Genomic DNA, 18,630 nt, shown 5'->3' with positions numbered 1-18,630 from the left:
TTTCCTCCTTTCAGCCAATCAGAAAGGAGGGACATAAGATGGGGAGGAGCCACATTGAGCAAAGTCCAGGAAGAATTTTTCAGACATCGGGCTATATAGATCACGTTTTGTTCCGCAACATCTACCAAACAGCGTGTGGTCTAAACGTCGAGTGGCGTTGACCTGTCGAGATGGCTGACAACAGAGATAAAGCTACCGATCAAATGAAGACGTGGAAGGAGAAAAGGGGCTTTCAGGTGTGTATATAACGTAAACGTTACCCAGCATTTAATCGAGTGTTTTTGCTGCAGCCTGACTTGGGATAAAATGGGTTAGAGGTCGTTTAGTTAACTAACTAACGTTAACAGCTAAAACCTAAAGCTAGCTTTTCGGACGAGCTAACATTCAACTCCGAAGCCTGACTTTGCCGACATTTCCAAGGTGTTTAGTACTGTTAGCTAACTGTTTGTTTTTGGGTCATTTTATAATCGTTGTTATTGTAAATCGTTCACTAGCAAACCGGCCAACAGTCATTTGCCAACGTTATGCTAAACTAACGTTATCCCCATGTCTAAAATAAATCAAATAACGTTAAGCTAAGTTACCTATTAACCACCAACTGTTTCTCAGACCTTTTCAGTCACAGAATAAACACGCAAACAGCTTTAATGTCCTTAGCTCAGTGTTTCTCAACGGGGGTGGTACAGCCTCCCAGGGGGCGTTCAGAGGATGACAGGGGGGGCGCTGGAAGCAATATTTTGGAAAGGGCGAGTTGACACCAACGAATCACAACAATACAAGTTTACACTTTAAACTACTCGCAAAAAAACAGCGGTATGCAACATTAAAACCTGCCAGTTTACGCCACTGCGACTGGACGAGACGTGTATAACTTCTTCTCTTCGGCTTCGTGATGCCTTCCCGGGAGCAAAATTACGAATTCCACTATGGCCACGCCAAAACCCGCCCTACGAAGCAGCTCGATTGGTTGGGGTTAGGCATTTCACCTCGAGTGGTTAAGGTTAGGGTTAGGGTTAGGGGAATGGTCAGGGGATAGGACCTGTTCATGTAAGCATGGACGCCTGGCCAATAGTAGTGTGTGAATGCTATTGAAGGGCGGGTCTTGGCGTGGCCATAGTGGGAAAAAAATATCGCTTCCAGGAATGGGTCGTCAGAGTATCATCTTAAATGAACTCCGTACTGCAGCGTTATGAATTGGTCTTGTCATGAACTTTAAAGTCTTCATTAAACATTAACATCATTTATCTTGAGTAAGTCTATGAACATAGCCTTCGAACATTTTTCATTCAATGATATGATTTTTTTTAATAACAATAGTAACAACAATAAAAGGCCTAATAATAACAACAACAACAATAATCATCATAACAATAATAGGGCCTAAGGGACCTGGAGAATTGAGGGGGGGGGGGCGCTGGCCCAAAAAAGGTTGAGAACCACTGCCTTAGCTAGATACAAAGCTGCTCGTAAGTATTCATACCCATGGTCAAGTTGACTAAAAAGAGGAATAAAAAAAATCATTTTTTGGCAATTGATCTTAATGCCTTAATTAAAAAAATGAGGAAAATGGGTTTATTTCAGTTAGCCTAATAGCTGGTTTGATTTGCATTGATATGGATCTTATCTCAGTTAGCTATTAGGCTAACTGAAATAAAACCATGCCAATCTCTAGGTATGGTGAAGGGTATGTGATGATGTGGGGCAATTTTAATTCCAAAGGCCAAGGGAACTTTATCAGGATGCATAGTATCCTGGATCCATGAAATAACTGGCCTTTAAAAATAAAAATCTGCCTGCCTCTATGGGAATTTAACATAGGGGTATGTATAATTATGGCCCCTGTATTTTAAGGAAGAACATTTATTTATTTACAATACATTATTCATTCACAAAACAAATTGGTGTCCTTAAAAGGTTGGATTTTTCCTCATTTTTTTAATTAAGGCATTAAGATCAATTTCCAAAAGATGATTTTTTTTATTCCTTTTTTTAGTCAACTTTAGCATGGGTATGAATACTTATGAGCAGCACTGTATGTAGTAACTGGTTCATTGTGTAGAGGCATGTTTGCAGTTGAACTTCACCCCTGTGGGTTATATAACCAGAGCATATCAGAGTAGCAAAATAGCTAACGTTACTTTAACCTTAAATAACCCTTATTGTAGTCCACCTTCCTCCAGCCCCTTCATGTTAAGCTAGTTTGTATTTTGTATTTGTCTCAGTATTTTTTATAATTTATAAATGCGGGTGAGCAGCTGTGCAAGTTTCCAGAGCAGTCTGAATTACGGTGTTTTTTTTAGGACATCCTCAGATCTCAGACTCAGGTGTCAGACTCAAACGAAAAGGCATCAGGTCTCGGATGAAAAGGCATCAGGTCACAGGCGAATCGTCATCGGAGTAGCCTAAAAGTCACTCAGTCTCAGAAAAACCTCTCATCTTCAGACAAAACAGCATTAGGTCTCGGAAAAAACGGCCTCGGACCAAAAATCGTCAGTCTCAAGCGAAACGGCATCGGAGTAGCCTAAAAGTCACTCAGTCTAACCAAGTACTCACCTAATTAGGACCAAACAAGACTGGTTGAAGGAAACTTTCTTTTTTGTTTTTAACTAAGTAAACACTATAGGCCTATGTCCACTTTCACACAGGTTGGTATGCATGCCCCTTGATGTCATAACGCTAAAGGGAAGGATACTTCTTTCATCCTCATTATGCAAACTAGTAGAAAACATGCAGAAGACTTGGACAAATACACAGATCATATCAACTAAATGAAATGTGACTGTATTACAGTGGATAGCAAAGGTTTGGGCACTACTGAAAACAAATAATATTTAAATATATAGGCCTAATCTTCTCAGCTTTTGAAGCAGCTACTTGAGTTTGACATGTGTTCTTATTTCACTTTAGAAAGATTAATAGTTCAACTGAAATAATATTTACTGAATCAATAGCAATATGCATCATGACAATAACAATAGGCTAGTGCAAAAATGTGAGAAGCTCAATGGCACAATAACAGGTATACTGAGTAGAGCTGCAATAACGGCTCAGATGCTTCAGTCCATAAATTCTGTGGGTAAATTTAAATAATGTGTATTACCTATCTGTTGTACTCCTACCTAGGGCTATGCACAGTTTCAATGTAAAATAGCTATTTCAGGATTGCTAGGCTTACTCTGTGGCTGTAAAGTTCCGTGCATAACATTAATGACTAATACATAGCATTAATTACACAACGCAATCGCCATTAACGTATACAATGAGGGAAACGATTCAAATGAAAAATATGTTGTGTACTATCTATCACAGACCTTCTGCTAGTTTATGTTTGACTAGCTAGCGAAGTTAGGTTAGCGACAAGTGGAGGCATTCATTTTAAATGTTCATAAAAATATCAATTGCATTACTTCACTTTCTAACAAAGCTTTCTTTCTTTCTTTTTCTTTTTTTATTAACCAAGTCATATTGGACTGGTACAACATTAATTAATAAATAAATAACGACCATGTCTACAGAACGGGACATGTTTTACTGGTTGTACAGTATAAAATATATAAATAAAGAGAACAGGACACAGCTTTTCTTTCGCTTGTCTGATTCGTTCCGTTTTGTTGTCTCTGTCTATTTCTTCGCTTACGCTGTCACTCTGTCGAAATATGCACACACGTGGTACACTCCATAGGGTTTGTCACATAGTGGACCCGTGCGCTGACGTGGAGTAACATGTGCAAGTCGTCGCGTCGCGCGTTGATGACGTGTTATGATTCTTCAGCTGAGTTTGTTTGTAATACATGGCAACCGGAGGACTAAACATGGGTTTACTTTACACGAGTGAACTAGCTTGCAGAAAACTATTAAGCTATTTCGTATTATATCACAAATAAGTTTGCTTGCTGTACCAGTTAACAGAAACAACACCACTGCGGTATTCACTGTAAAAGCTGCTATCTACTTTAGCTAATTCAGAAAGCTAGTCAACAGCTCCCTCATCTGGGCAACGTTATCTCTGCCAACTTTATTTCTGACAAAGTTTTGTCTGAGGCTGACGGAGGTTTTTCTGACGCTGAGGCCGTTTGGTTTGAAGCAGTTTCAGCTGATGGAGAATTTTCTGAGACATGACACTTTTTGGTCTGACACTTGACTTTCATAGAGGTTTTTCTGAGACTGACGATTTTTGGTCCTATAATTCTAAACATTATAGATGAAAAAATGTTTTAAATGAAGCTGACATTGTGCATATTAGCTAGTTCTAACTTCCTAAATTGCTTCTTTTGTATTTTGAATTGAATATATTTGGGTTTTGTTTCCAATAAAACATTATATTTGAAGATGTGTTCTAATGATGGCTGTCTGACCTTCTAACTGTCAACAATCAATACAAAAATCTAATGATTTATTTACAATAAAATAATCGTTCTAAACATATAGTATAATTTATTTGCAACAGGATTTCAAATCTACATTGTAATACACACCCTTTGTAATTGGCCTAACATACGTATCTTGTGTATGAGTACATTTCCCCAGTGTGAGATCAATAAAGTCTATCTTATCTTAGTTAATGTGTTTTTTAATGCATTCTGTGTGCAATAGAGGCCAGACACACTGACCACAGGGGCTGGCCATCCAGTTGGAGATAAGCTGAACCTGCAGACTGCAGGACCGAGGGGCCCCCTGCTTGTCCAAGATGTGGTCTTCACAGATGAGATGGCCCACTTTGACCGGGAACGAATCCCAGAGAGAGTGGTGCATGCCAAAGGGGCAGGTGAGTGTTGGATCAGTCTCGTCTGTGTCCCCTGTGTGTTGGCTATATCAGGCTGGCATTACACATTTAGGGCGAAATTTGTATCCTAATTGTTTCTTCTTGCAAAAAGAATGTTGTAGCTTGTTCTGCCTCCTCCTTTATGAACTTCACCAGGATATGTTACCTCACATAATAATGTGGCTGGTCAAACAGGGTCAACGTTGTGTAATGCTATCAAAAAAGTATCCAGGTTTGATGCCCAGCTCTAGTTGCTTGCTTGTAATGTTAAACTGTTTCTGGGACGTAATGCAACCTTTGTATTGTATACTGATGAGGATGATGGTTGCGCTTGTGTCTGTGAATAATACTAAGGTGTCCAAATGGATGTGGTGATGATGTATAGATGTTAAAATGCTCAAGTTAGTATCTTGTAGAACACTTGTGAAAATATGCCACACTGAGAACTCTTTGCTGGCATAGTATTTTTTTTTTTTTTCATGATGTGATGATAATTATCCATAAATTCAATGACACAGATTAAAGACCAGGACTTGTCAGACTGAACAAAGTTTTTGAGAAACAACACTTTTGCAAATCTAGCTACATTATCCTGCCAAAGTCAACAGAACGATCTGACAAAAAAGTAGGCAAAAGGCAAATGGGGGGCATTCTTGTTTGTTTATTAGCTCCAGACAAATGCTAATCTTTGCCAGCTTTTCAGATCAAGGCCAAAGACTTTGGGCAGATATTGAGCAAATCTTGTTTGTTGGCCTTCTCCGGAGTGAGCTGCTTTTCTTTCCAGTGCATGGTGACGTAACACTCAGCTAGTCTCTGAGCAGTCAACTACAAATATGTTTCAGCTGATATTAATATGTGAACCAACAATGACATTATTTTCCCTCCATGATGCAGGAGCGTTTGGCTACTTTGAGGTGACTCATGACATCACTCGCTACTGCAAGGCTAAGGTGTTTGAGCATGTCGGCAAGACTACACCTATCGCTGTGCGCTTCTCCACTGTGGGTAAGAATAACTGTGTTTTACGCTTGAGTCATACCTTATGATTGTTTACAGATTTTCCCCTAAAATATCAAAAATGTATAGAATTTTTTTAAGGACAGGTACAAAAAAAAATCCATTTTGTATGTCCTCATACATTGTCATGCTGCAACAACAAAAGAACAACAAACAAAGAGTAAGCTCATAGAAAGAAACACAAATGAACAGATAATTTACGCAAGTCCCTAAATGTAATAACAAGACAATAAATTGTGTTATTTTTATAGTGTTTTTTGGTTATAACATTTTTATTATTAATTTGACTATTTGTTTCAAACCTGTATCATATTTTTTTCCATTAAATAAGTGGGTTGGAAAATGCTGTTCAAGTTAGATTTTACTAAAGGGAGTTGTGCGTTATTTGTTTGTTATGCTTTGCATCAATAAAGCAGGTGCTACTCTGTCTTGAAAATGTGTGATGAGCACTTCTACAAAATAGTTTAGAAATATGATATTCAGATAAAGGTTTATTTCATATTAGTAGTTCCCATGGATCTTAAGTTTTGGCTTTGGATCAGTTCTAAATTTTATATACACTACCGGTCAAAAGTTTGGGGTCACTTAGAAATTTCCATTCCACTCCATTATAGACAGAACACCAGCCATACTGGTGTAACATACAGACTGTTAAAAAAAAACAAAAAACAATGCAACTGATCTCAGCTGGTGTTCTGTCTATAATGGAGTGGAATAGTAATTTGTGACCCCAAACTGTTAACCGGTAGTGTATATATGAATAAAAATGTTCAAATGAGTAAGAATAGTCATTAACTGTTGATATATCATAAGCACACTTGTAGTTTAAGTATAGTCTACATTTTTAGTGGTTGCTTGTTTAAAACTGGCATCACACTGGTTATCTCTCTTCAACAAGTGGGTTGTGCCCTGAGTATTTTAGTTTGGCACAGTCATTGGCTCCAATGTTAAATAAGATTACAGTAGTATGAGTGGCATCAGAAGGTGCATGGTGCCACTCACACTACAGTTACACATGCAAGGGTTTTTTGGAAAATTGCACTCATTTTATCACTACCCCCTCTCCTCTCACTCAGACTTGGAACTGTTTGCTTTAGCTGATCTGATGAATGAGCCCTCAAAATTTACTTCAGAGTTGTGACTAACAATTATTTTCATTATTGATTACTCTGATTATTGTCTGGAATACTTGTCTGCTCTATAAAAACATCAGAAAACAGTGGAAAATGTCCTTTGAATGTCCTAGAGTCCAAGTTGATGTCTTCAAATGTCTTGTTTTATCTCACCAACAGTCAGTTATAGTTACATATTCAGTTTATTTTCATGTACAGTAGCACAAGGAAAAGCAGCAGATTTGTATAGTGTTTTTTTTACATAACAGTTTTTCTTATTAATTTGACTATTTGTTTAAAACCTGTATCATATTTTTTCCATTAAATAAGTGGGTTGGAAAATGCTGCTCAAGTTAGATTTTACTAATTGGAGTTGTGCATTATTTGTTTGTTATGCTTTGCATCAATAAAGCAGGTGCTACTCTGTCTTGAAAATGTATCGGCTTAATACACTGGCGCTCAGGTGGTGTGATGAGCACTTCTACAAAATAGTTTAGAAATATGATATTCAGATAAAGGTTTATTTCATATTAGTAGTTCCCATGGATCTTAAATTTTGGGTTTGCATCAGTTCTAAATTTGATAGATATATGAATAAAAATGTTCAAATGAGTAAGAATAGTCATTAACTGTTGATATACTGTATCATAAGCACACTTGTAGTTTAAGTATAATCTACATTTTTAGTGGTTGCTTGTTTAAAACTGGCATCACACTGGTTATCTCTCTTCAACAGGTGGGTTGTGCCCTGAGTATTTTAGTTTGGCACAGTCATTGGCTCCAATGTTAAATAAGATTAGTATGAGTGGCATCAGAAGGTGCATGGTGCCACTTACAGTTACATGTGCAAGGGTGTTTTGGAAAATTGCACTCCTTTTATCACCATCCCCTCTCCTCTCACTTATTTTCATTATTGATTACTCTGATTATTGTCTGGAATAATTGTCTGATCTATAAAACATCAGAAAACAGTGGAAAATGTCCTTTTGAATGTCCTAGGGTCCAAGTTGATTTCTTAAAATGTCTTGTTTTATCTCACCAACAGTCAGTTATAGTTACATATTCAGTTTATTTTCATGTACAGTAGCACAAGGAAAAGCAGCAGATCCTTACATTTGAGAAGCTGTTTCCACAAAATGCACTTCTTCTTAAAATAATCACTTGACAATTTATTTTTCTGTGGATAGACTAATCAACTAATCGTTTAAGCCCTGCTTTACTTTGACACTGATAGAGCCATTGCTCTTTTTCAGTGTGTGGACTTGGGACATATTATTTTACTAATTTATGAACAAATGTTATCTCTTATTTGCTTTTTTATTTCAGCTGGCGAATCAGGATCAGCAGACACAGTGCGAGACCCCAGAGGCTTTGCAGTCAAGTTTTACACTGAGGAGGGCAACTGGGACCTGACGGGCAACAACACCCCCATTTTCTTCATCAGGGACGCCCTGCTGGTGAGTGGGTGTAGTGTGGTGTATTATCCAGACTTTGCTTTGCGTTCGTTTTTATGAGTGGAGGGCCACAATGTTATTGAATAACAGTCTGAAGTTTTCTCACAAACAAGTAATTATAGGAAGATATTTTAAAAGGAGCTCCATTTGTCATGAACATATTTAATGTATTCCAAAAACAAACACACCTGTAAATCATACTGCAGCACAAAGATGATCAGATACCAATTTCTTAGTTTCACAACATTTATCAAGTGTAAAACATTGACTTGCCCCCTTTACCCTATGCAGTTCCCGTCCTTCATCCACTCCCAGAAGCGCAATCCCCAAACTCACATGAAAGACCCCGACATGGTGTGGGACTTCTGGAGCCTGAGGCCCGAGAGTCTGCATCAGGTAGCTGCTGCCGAGCCTGATGCTTTTGTTGAAGGCAGATTCTAGTCGAGTGTACAGAGGAAGATTTCAAACAGGAAGATTACTTGGTTGATAGCTTATTGTTGCCATTGTTTGCCTCATTGTATTTATACCTGTAGTAACTGGTTGATAGTTTACATCAAAAGTAGTTGGCACAGAAAACTTTACGGGACTCGTCATTATCTTGTGTCTTCTGTCCCGTATGCCCTGTGCAGGTGTCTTTCTTGTTCAGCGATCGAGGTTTGCCCGATGGCTTCCGTCACATGAACGGCTACGGCTCTCACACCTTCAAACTGGTCAATGCTGACGGTGAGCGTTTCTACTGCAAGTTCCACTACAAGGTCTGTTTAAGCCGAGGTTTAACTCCATTTATCTTTTATATAGCCACCTCCTAGGATTTTGCATTGCTAAGTTACAGTATGTCATACATCGTGTTCTTGTTTTTTTTAGACTGATCAAGGAATAAAGAATCTGTCAGTAGAGGAGGCAGACTGCCTGGCTGCCACCAACCCAGATTATGCCATCGGAGACCTGTTCAATGCCATTGGCAATGGCAACTACCCGTCCTGGACCTTCTATATCCAGGTCATGACCTATGAGCATGCTGAGAAGTTCCAGTTCAATCCCTTCGACGTTACCAAGGTACCACAGCAGAACAAACTGGGTCATAAGGTTGACTAAGTTTGAGAAGCCCTACAAATGAATTCCAACTTGGAGAAATGTTTTATCCCTATTGCAGCAACCTAGTAAAGAAAACTATTTTTTTTTAAAATGATGTAAAATGTGCATTAGGAGTATGTGATCCTGGCAGCCTTGTTTTGTATGACTATGATTATGACTATGAGTTTAACTGTTCAATTAATGAAGGCAGTAAGTATTTACACACATATTTTAGTGGCCAAAATCAGATGTCTAGTTTTGAATAGGAAAATTTAAATGATAGAAATATGAAATGAGGTGATGTTGCGAAAAGCCTTGCGTACATGTCAAATACTACCCTGGGTGTGTTGTTGTGCCCATCCAGCAGTAGTGTACAGTATTTTTCAGCTAATGGAGTTTTCTCCTTTCAGGTTTGGTCACATAAAGAATACCCTTTGATCCCTGTGGGCAAAATGGTACTCAACAGGAACCCAGTCAACTACTTTGCAGAGGTGGAGCAGCTGGCCTTTGACCCCAGCAACATGCCACCAGGCATCGAGCCAAGCCCCGACAAGATGCTGCAGGTAACACAAAAACACATTTTCTTTTGATGTGTTTTTCGATCAGACCAAAAAAAAAAAGTAAATAAATTTGTAAATGAAAAGGAAAATCGGCAATGCAAGTGTTTGACGCTCAAAATGTCGCTCAAAATTTCCGAGGGGAGCATCCCCTAATTGCATACTAATGTTGCCTGGACACAGATAACACTGCAAATCATTTTTGATAAGTTGTAGCTCTTTTTTGATTAGCGAATATACACAAATTTAATGAAAATGTTTTACAGTCCCTGTAACTTTAAATAACCATGATGGACCAGTTCAATGTTCTATGGTGTCCTGTTAAAGGGCCTATTCATATTTGGTGATACCCACATTTTTATGTTTTTACTCCCCCACGGCAGAACTGAAGCTGGACTAAATGCTTGTGAATAAACTGCTCAAAACTTGCTTATTGTCGACTCTTTCTTTGACAGTAGAGAGGCCTACAGTGTAACAATGCTCTGTCTTGTGTATCTGCCATGTCTCTGTCTAGGGCCGTCTCTTCTCCTACCCAGACACACACAGACACCGGCTGGGAGCCAACTACCTGCAGATCCCCGTCAACTGCCCCTTTAGGGCCCGTGTGAGCAACTACCAGCGTGATGGTCCGATGTGCATGTATGACAACCAAGGTTAGTCATAGTCCAGTCTGTGTGTCTGTTTTTGTGCCTGTGTCTCTTTGTGCATACGATAACAAGGACAGAGACGCTTAACTGTGCAGAGTTGGGTCACCACGGTGTATACAAAGCACACCTCCTCCACCAAATGCAATACCAGGGGTTGCCCAACAGGTGTCTCCATTTGGACGGTATCACATGCTTTGACACAATACCATATTCAGCACAATTGCTTCATAGTGGTTCAGTATTTTTTCTCTCTAAGCTATAAACTAAACAACATTTAAAACACGCTGTTTGTAAAATTCAATCACATGTTTTAACCATCATTTATACAGTCGTGTTTTATTTATTTGCAGCTCCGTTCTGGTGTCACCATTTTGAGTCTTGTATCATGTCCATTTTTACCATTTTTCTTGCAGTTGTGCTTCTTGTAGTCTCTAGATATGTGTGTTTTTCCGTTAAGAAAAAATCTTCAATGGCTATTAGCCATTGGTCCTTTCCTAATGAATATACAGAGACTAACCACAGTCCTCTACACTATAACGAACAGCTGAAAAACTGTGATAACTTACATACCATACAACATTCACAGCATGCCATATTTAAAGCCATAGTGTTTTGGCATCATGTCGCCTATTTATTGATCAGATTAACTCCCTATACTCACTATAAGTGACACTTTTCTTTTTTTTGTTCCAGTTAGTTCAGTCTTTGCAGAATTCAACCCTCAACAGCATTTTTTTCTTCCTACCTGACTCACCAGTGTTTGGTCTGTCTGGCCTCTAGGGGGAGCTCCAAACTACTATCCCAACAGCTTCAGTGCCCCAGAGACACAGCCTCAGTGTGTGGAGTCCAAGTTCAACGTGTCTCCAGATGTGGCACGCTACAACAGTGCAGATGACGATAATGTCACACAGGTAAAGATAAAGTCACACTTTTGTATGCCCATTTTCTATGGCCAAGGCATTTGTGCCCACAAAACACGAAGTGTTTTGGATTTCTGTAATACAAATATTCATTCACACACTTCACAACTGTACTCTGTTGTGCCAGATTATTAAGGTCACCAAAAGGGCCAGTACGTATTATTCATTCTTGTTTACTTCCTTGCTGACTTACTTGAACAGCCTTCCTATAAATTAAAACACTAAATCACTAAATTGTTAACAACAGCCTTGTCCATTTTCAAACAATATACAGTGTGTGTATACTGTTTTTTTTTTTTTTTGGGGAATTTTTCCCTTCTTTTAGTGTGTTATATAGTTTTTTTGTTTGTGTAATAGATATATAAAGTATAAAAAACGCATTTCACTCCAAATGGAGCTCTCGCTCTCTCAGACAGACTTTTTTCATAAGTGCTGCCCGTAGGTGCTGCCTGAGCAAGCACACGTTGGGAAAACTATGAAGGCCCATCACTTTGATTTAATCAAAAACAGTCAAACTAACTAAATCCTTCAATTGTTCTCTAGTTAAGAGAAGCAGATTGTGCTTATTTTATATTATTAATGTTTAAAAACACTTTTTCAACAGAAATTTGTGATTTATCCCCAAGCCTGTTATGTAATTTTCAACGAATTATCAAAAGCCAACATTTATTTTTTATTTATTTATTTTTTTTATTTTTATTTTAAAAGCTTTTACGAACTGGAAAATCACCAAGAAGTTAGCATAATGATCCAGTCGTATCCAAAATTGTCTGGACTGTTTAGCTTGCTATGAATGTTTATTGTAAGAAGGGTTGACGTAATAAGCAGTGGCTTTAGCAATATGAAAAAGTCATTTTTTTTCATATGAAAGCAGGTATGTCTCTGTTTTCAGTTCAATCACATGACTACTTGTATGTCAGAGGTGTCACTCATAGTGCCAAACTTACAGAATTATCACCCAGCTCTGCTTGTTTTGTTTTTTTGGCCCGCACCTTTACTGTTTTGGTTCCCTCTAATTGCAAACATCACGGCAGCTCTGTTAAAACCCACTACACTTCCTGCCCAGTAAAGCAGACTGAAAAACTTATAGGAATCTGGTGAACATAGTGGAGCATTGAGCCGCTAAAGAGCCAGATATAGTATTCTCAAGAGGCAGAAACCAAAACAGGACTGAAAGGAGAGTGAATCAGAAACACAATTTCAAATAAATGCCAGTGTTGCTCCGTTTTTGCTTGATGTATAAATAAGCAACTGTTTAACAGGTTTGCCGTAACCGGCTGTATATGGTGATACTATGGTAATGCTGTGTTGTTTAAACTTTACAGGTTGTTCTGCTGCCCGAAGTGGCCATTCAAATTTGTAATACTGTTTTGACATAATGACGCCCAAAATAAATATCAATCAATTACTTTGTTGCAATTAAAATACAGTAATGCAAACAAGCTAATTTATCATTCCCATGTCTGGTAAAGGGGCAGTAAATCAGATTTCTACTGCTTCTTACTTAGTTTATTGGCAGTGTACCCTTTGGTTTGTTAAAATAGGGTCTCAGATCACACTATCTTTTTAAACCACAATTTCTGTATAGAATTCACCTAAATGAATCTCCTGTTGTTTTGATTCCCTTGACCAGGTTATCAACTTTTGTGTGTGTTTTATTGCAGGTGCGTACCTTCTACACACAGGTGCTGAACGAAGAGGAGCGCCAGAGACTTTGCCAGAACATGGCAGGAGCCCTGAAGGGAGCCCAGCTCTTCATCCAAAAACGCATGGTGAGTCCACATCACCTTATAGTATCCACACAGTCTGCATCACCTTAATGTATTTCATGCTCTTGGAATATTCAGTAGACATTTACTTTTACATCTTTTTAAAAGGATAGTTTTCTGTTGGGTTGGTGGCACGGTTGCATTTGTTCAGATATTCTTCACCACAGGATGTAGCCTTTTGAAAACCAAATGTACTAGTGAGTCTGTGCTCAGGAAGCCTGTGGTTATGTCGGTGTATGACAAGGCACATGTATTTGTGTTGCATAATTCATTGGGGTGCACCTTAAAGGCAAAGGGGAAATGACATGCAGCAAAGGGTTGCAGGTCGGAGTCGAACCCGGGCCCGCTGCGACGAGGAGTAAACCTCTATATACGGGCGCCCGCTCTACCAAGTGAACTATCCGGGCGCCCTTGTTCTACAAGTTTCGTGCACAGTAAATAAAAGTAACTTCCCTGATCTTTAATCTTACTCTCGGTACAGTGAGTTTTTCTTTGCAGAGGACCAAGCAAGTCTGGCTGTTTATATTGTACAAGCGGGTTAGCAGTATATTTGGGCGTAAAGGCCATTCGGTGATTTAACAGTGACTTTATTTTTGCCCTTCTTGGTTTAGAGAAAGTTTTGGGACATGCAAAGTTATTAGTCGGGTCAATGCACTGAGTCAGTTTTTCAATGGGATTAAAGAAGTCAGGGGAAACTGATACCATTATGTAAAGTTTGAGTGTCGCATGATTACGATATTAAATACTTTTTTTAAAGAAGTGAACTAAATGCACTAAATGAACTAAATAGCAACTAAATCTGGTCCAGATTTATTGTGTTGATCCACCATAGTAGCATACAGAGAACTACTGGAGATGTTTAAACTAATATAATAACATTTACAGAGATGATTGTCTTCAGACATTACGTTTTATTTTCTTCTATGCCTCCCTCACCAACCCTAACCGTCAACAAACCACAGCAACTCAAACCCACTGTTCTCTAAGAGTTTGTGCGTCATTTTCCACTGTGGTCATGTTAGTTTTTCACTTTGCAAAAAAGGATACACCACATGTTAGAAACTGTGTCAACCTATAATAAAAACTCAACAAGAAATTGGATGTTGAGAAACCTGGCTTCAATTCTCAAATTTTTCTCTACAACAATAAATAACTAAAAATGAAATTATCAGCTAACAATTAATACCTAAAGATATATATTTTTTTATATTAATTTGTTTTAGTTTAACACTAACTTTACAACACTTTACAAAAATGCTAATCTGCTTTGTCTGCTCACTGTCAATCAAATCACACCCACACAGTCCAGTTAACCTGACAACTGTTATCAGATTCTGATTGAAATTTAGCTATATCCTGATTGTTGCCCACAAGTGTGTGACATCAGCTTTTTTCTATAGATTCCTGCCCACTTCAGACCTGCTAAAATAACACAGAGGAACAAAAAGATACAGACCTATGTGAATTATCAAAAATGCCTCTTTAATATGGCAGATAATACTTTAGTTATAGTAAGGAGCAAAATAAAAAAAAATGTTTTCAGGGTTTTTAGGTCTCATGGTCTGATTTTTTTATGCAGGTCGAGAACTTGAAGGCTGTCGATCCAGACTATGGAAATCGGGTTCAGACCCTTCTCAACAAGTCCAATGCGGAGGCCCAGAAGGTAAACGCAGTCCCATTCCAGTCTAATAAAATGTCTCCTCCAGTTTTAAGTGATGGGCCATCTTCCAGGGATTCCATTGCGGTCAGTCTATCCATCCACCCACCACCTTGCTTCAGTTGTCAAAAAAACCGCCATCATGACTTTGACATTTCGGATTTTGAGTGTAATGTCCTCACAATTGTTGGACGCATTGCCACCAAATTTGGTACCTACAGTCATGTTCCCCGGTGGATGGACCTTCAAAACTAATGCCTTTACCATTGACCTCAGCTGTACTTTGTGTGTAGTGCAAAATTGCATATGTCAGCATGCTAACCTGCTATTCTAAGATTATAAAAATGATACGCATTAACTGCTTAACATTAGCATTTTAGTATTGTCATTGAGAACGTGTTAACATTTAGCTCAAATATGGTCAATGAGCCACAAGCCTGGTTGTAAACTCTCTAGAAACGTAACATGCAGAGGTTTGTTTGAATGTCTTTGCATCCATTGGATCCAAACATAAATCAAAATACAGGTTTCATCATTATTTTCCAATTTGTAATACATTCCAAATATGTGGTCGGTACTACTCAGTGTTTAATTTTCAAATGGACTAACAAAACCCTTTTACAAGCGTAAACAAAGGTTAAGTGATGCCACTGTGTATTTTTAAATGGAGCCATTTGAAGTGGATAAGACACTACTTCTTTGATCACTGGGGAGAAGTTTACAATAATTTATAGATATAGGATCATGATCATGTAAGAATATGTGAAGTAATACTATTACACCAGACACGTTGCTCAGAGGATCAGTTTACATTTTTTTTTTATTTAAACATGTCATAATGCCACCAGTTAATTGACTACGCTGTGTATATTTCAGTATCCTAATACCACACTTTTTTTCTCTTCCTTCAACTTTGTGTTTTTCAGAACACAAGTCTGCATGTTTACAGCCGTCCAGGAGCCATCGCTGCGTCCTCCAAGATGTGATGCCTTCATTTCCCCCCGAGGACAGCCCCCTCATTTAGTACTTCCGTGATTACCAACTGCTAATACCAGTGTCATGATTGGACTTAACTCTCCAATTACTTACTGTCAGTGACAAGACTGAAATACTAACCTTGTAGTGTCACAGTTGGGGTTAGTTAATTTATTATACAGTCAATCCAAACTGTTGATTTTCTTCAAAATTCTCAAAGCTAGTTGTATTCAAGAGGTTCTTGATCTCTGATAAAATTCTGTGAGGTTAATTTGTGATTGTGATTGAACAGCCATTTTGAAAAAATCACCAGTTTCTTTTTTACAAATTAAAACCGATTTTGTCCGTTGACTGTTTATACCAGGTTATACCAAAAACATGCCAATTTTGAGTGCTTAAGATTAACCACAAAGGCCTTGAAACTCATTTAGCATTTTTAACCCCAACTTGTGTGTGTGTGTGTGTGTGTGTGTGTGTGTGTGTGTGTGTGTGTGTGTGTGTGTGTGTGTGTGTGTGTGTGTGTGTGTGTGTGTGTGTGTGTGTGTGTGTGTGTGTGTGTGTGTGTGTGTGTGTGTGTGTGTGTGTGTGTGTGTGTTCAAATAACATTATATATAAATGCTTTGCCTGACATACACTGAATGGATCTTTAATCTGGGTTTAAGTTGTTAAATATCTTGATTAGTTATGCAGGATTTGCTCGTGGTTTGCTAATGGCAGTGTTTTTTTTAACTATGGGCAATGATCAGTTTTGGTTAGTTTTCAGACAATAAGTACGAAAAACTATATTTTATTTGTAATGAGTAGAAATAGCAATAAGAAACACTCTGTCAGTCTTATCATTGCTGTAGTTGTTTCATGTGGGCGTCTGCACATGTCGTCAGATGCAATTCATGAAGAACAAGTTTGGAGAAGAGTAATCATTTTCGCTACACCTAAAACAACAGTGCCTTTTTTGTTTACTAAAACTACCAAATACAGATTATTCTAACCTTTAAACTGCAAGAGTCAGTTCGAGGTTGTAGTTTTCACCTGTAGACAGAGACTGCACATCAGTAACCTCATGGTTAAAATGTAAATTGACAGCAAATCTACATTAACTAATTAAAGTGAAATGGTATTAAAATTAATAACTGTCCAAAAATCCTGTAATTTTCTGCTTTTGGTCTTGATTTCACAGTGATTTCAGCTCCATTTGTGTTTTAGACTTTGATCCAGAGTAGAGCTTAGATCGGGCCCAAAAAATCAAGCCCGAGCATGTGCACGTTGCGTCTGAGTCCGGCCCGGCCCGACACATTAACTGTAATTATGAGCCCGAGCCCGATTTTAAACCCGACAGTCTTTTAATACGTGGGCCATTATAACTGACGTTCTCAACTACAATTCAGAGTTGTTTGAACTACAGAAATCTGTTTAGAATTATCTTAATAAATACAGGTAATGCAACAAGGACGAATCATGTAAACTGCGTTGTTTGTTTATTCAGAATGGAATGGAACGTAAATGGATCCGAATGAAGAAACATTAAAAAAAAACTCGTTCCTAGCTCCCTCAGCCGAATAGTGTGGGTAACAGATCAAAGCAGCAATATAATCAAAGCCCTGGAACCATATAGGAGACTTTCTTGTCTCGATCACCTAATTAATACTGTCCTTCGGCACGGTCTGCATGCTGACACACTGGCCGTGAACAGTGCTGCAGATGGGGGAGACACGATGTAGCACAGTTTACCTCACACTCAAGTCAGTGCAGGACATACACCCAAAGCTACGGGAGAAGCTGGAGAGACATAGCTTTCTCCCCACCGAATGGGGCTAATAAAGTAATGATTAAAAAAACACAAATGCTTGATCAAGGGCCCGGCCCGGCCCAAGGATAGCGGCGGAAAATATCGGCCCGAGGGTCGGGTCGGGTTGGGTTCGGGCTCGGGCAGAGAATCTAAACTCTAATCCAGAGGTATTCCGTCCTAATTTTTACATTAAAACAGGTCAAAAGTGGTACCCGTCCCTAGATGGGTCTACCCTGAAAATCCAGAGTTCTCGCAAGAGCACAATTTCAATTTGCTCAGCGAGTCACTCTGGCATTGAGTAATGCTGCTCATTAACTATGCCCTTGTAGCCAAGCTGCACCAATCACATCGGTGTATCTGATATAGGCGGGCCAGAGGCCAGCTAAACAGATGACGACAGTTTAATCTACCAGTTGGTACGCTGGTAGTTAAGCGTATGGGGCTCTGGATACGTCACCCCGTGTATTGTTGTGATTGGTCGTAGTGTTATCCAATTGTGTGCAGTGAGATTTTCAAATGCATGCTTGGTGCCGCCCCTCAAGATGGCCGACTTTCATTACTCGATGCCAGACCCTTAATCCTTTCGGATTTGGGTCTGGATTTGCAGGCTAACATGGGTCTTTAAAATTCATAAAACTCAACAACAAATACATAACAGACAGTACAAAACACAAACTCAACAATGGATACATACATTTAAACGCAAAACTCAGAACTCAACAAGAAAATACGGACAAAACAATAGAAGACCGACTAAAACGGGTTTTCATGCTTCTTGTGGTCGTGGCAATGTGAACGGTGCGCATGGTCTCCTTTAATCCTCCGAGGTAGCTTCACTCTAGTCTCGCATTGCCAGACCTTCCACCACAGCGCTGCGGAGGAGGGTCTGGCGAGTCTACA

The 18,630-nt window shown here is 38.8% G+C and overlaps 1 protein-coding gene across 1 annotated transcript; it reads left to right on the top strand.

The window, feature by feature from the left end:
- Positions 1-16,370, top strand: cat (catalase). The gene is made up of 13 exons (XM_031316748.2): positions 1-236; positions 4,594-4,765; positions 5,657-5,767; positions 8,218-8,348; positions 8,637-8,741; positions 8,975-9,100; positions 9,210-9,401; positions 9,830-9,982; positions 10,491-10,629; positions 11,404-11,534; positions 13,208-13,315; positions 14,892-14,975; positions 15,896-16,370. Exons 1-13 carry the CDS (start codon positions 171-173, stop codon positions 15,953-15,955), a joined length of 1,578 nt encoding a protein of 525 aa, XP_031172608.1. The 5' UTR covers positions 1-170; the 3' UTR covers positions 15,956-16,370.
- The last annotated feature ends 2,260 nt before the right edge of the window (positions 16,371-18,630 follow it).

Source organism: Sander lucioperca, chromosome 7 (genome assembly GCF_008315115.2).
Source record: "Sander lucioperca isolate FBNREF2018 chromosome 7, SLUC_FBN_1.2, whole genome shotgun sequence".
NCBI lineage: Eukaryota > Metazoa > Chordata > Actinopteri > Perciformes > Percidae > Sander > Sander lucioperca.
This window is presented reverse-complemented; position numbering and strand designations above follow the sequence as displayed.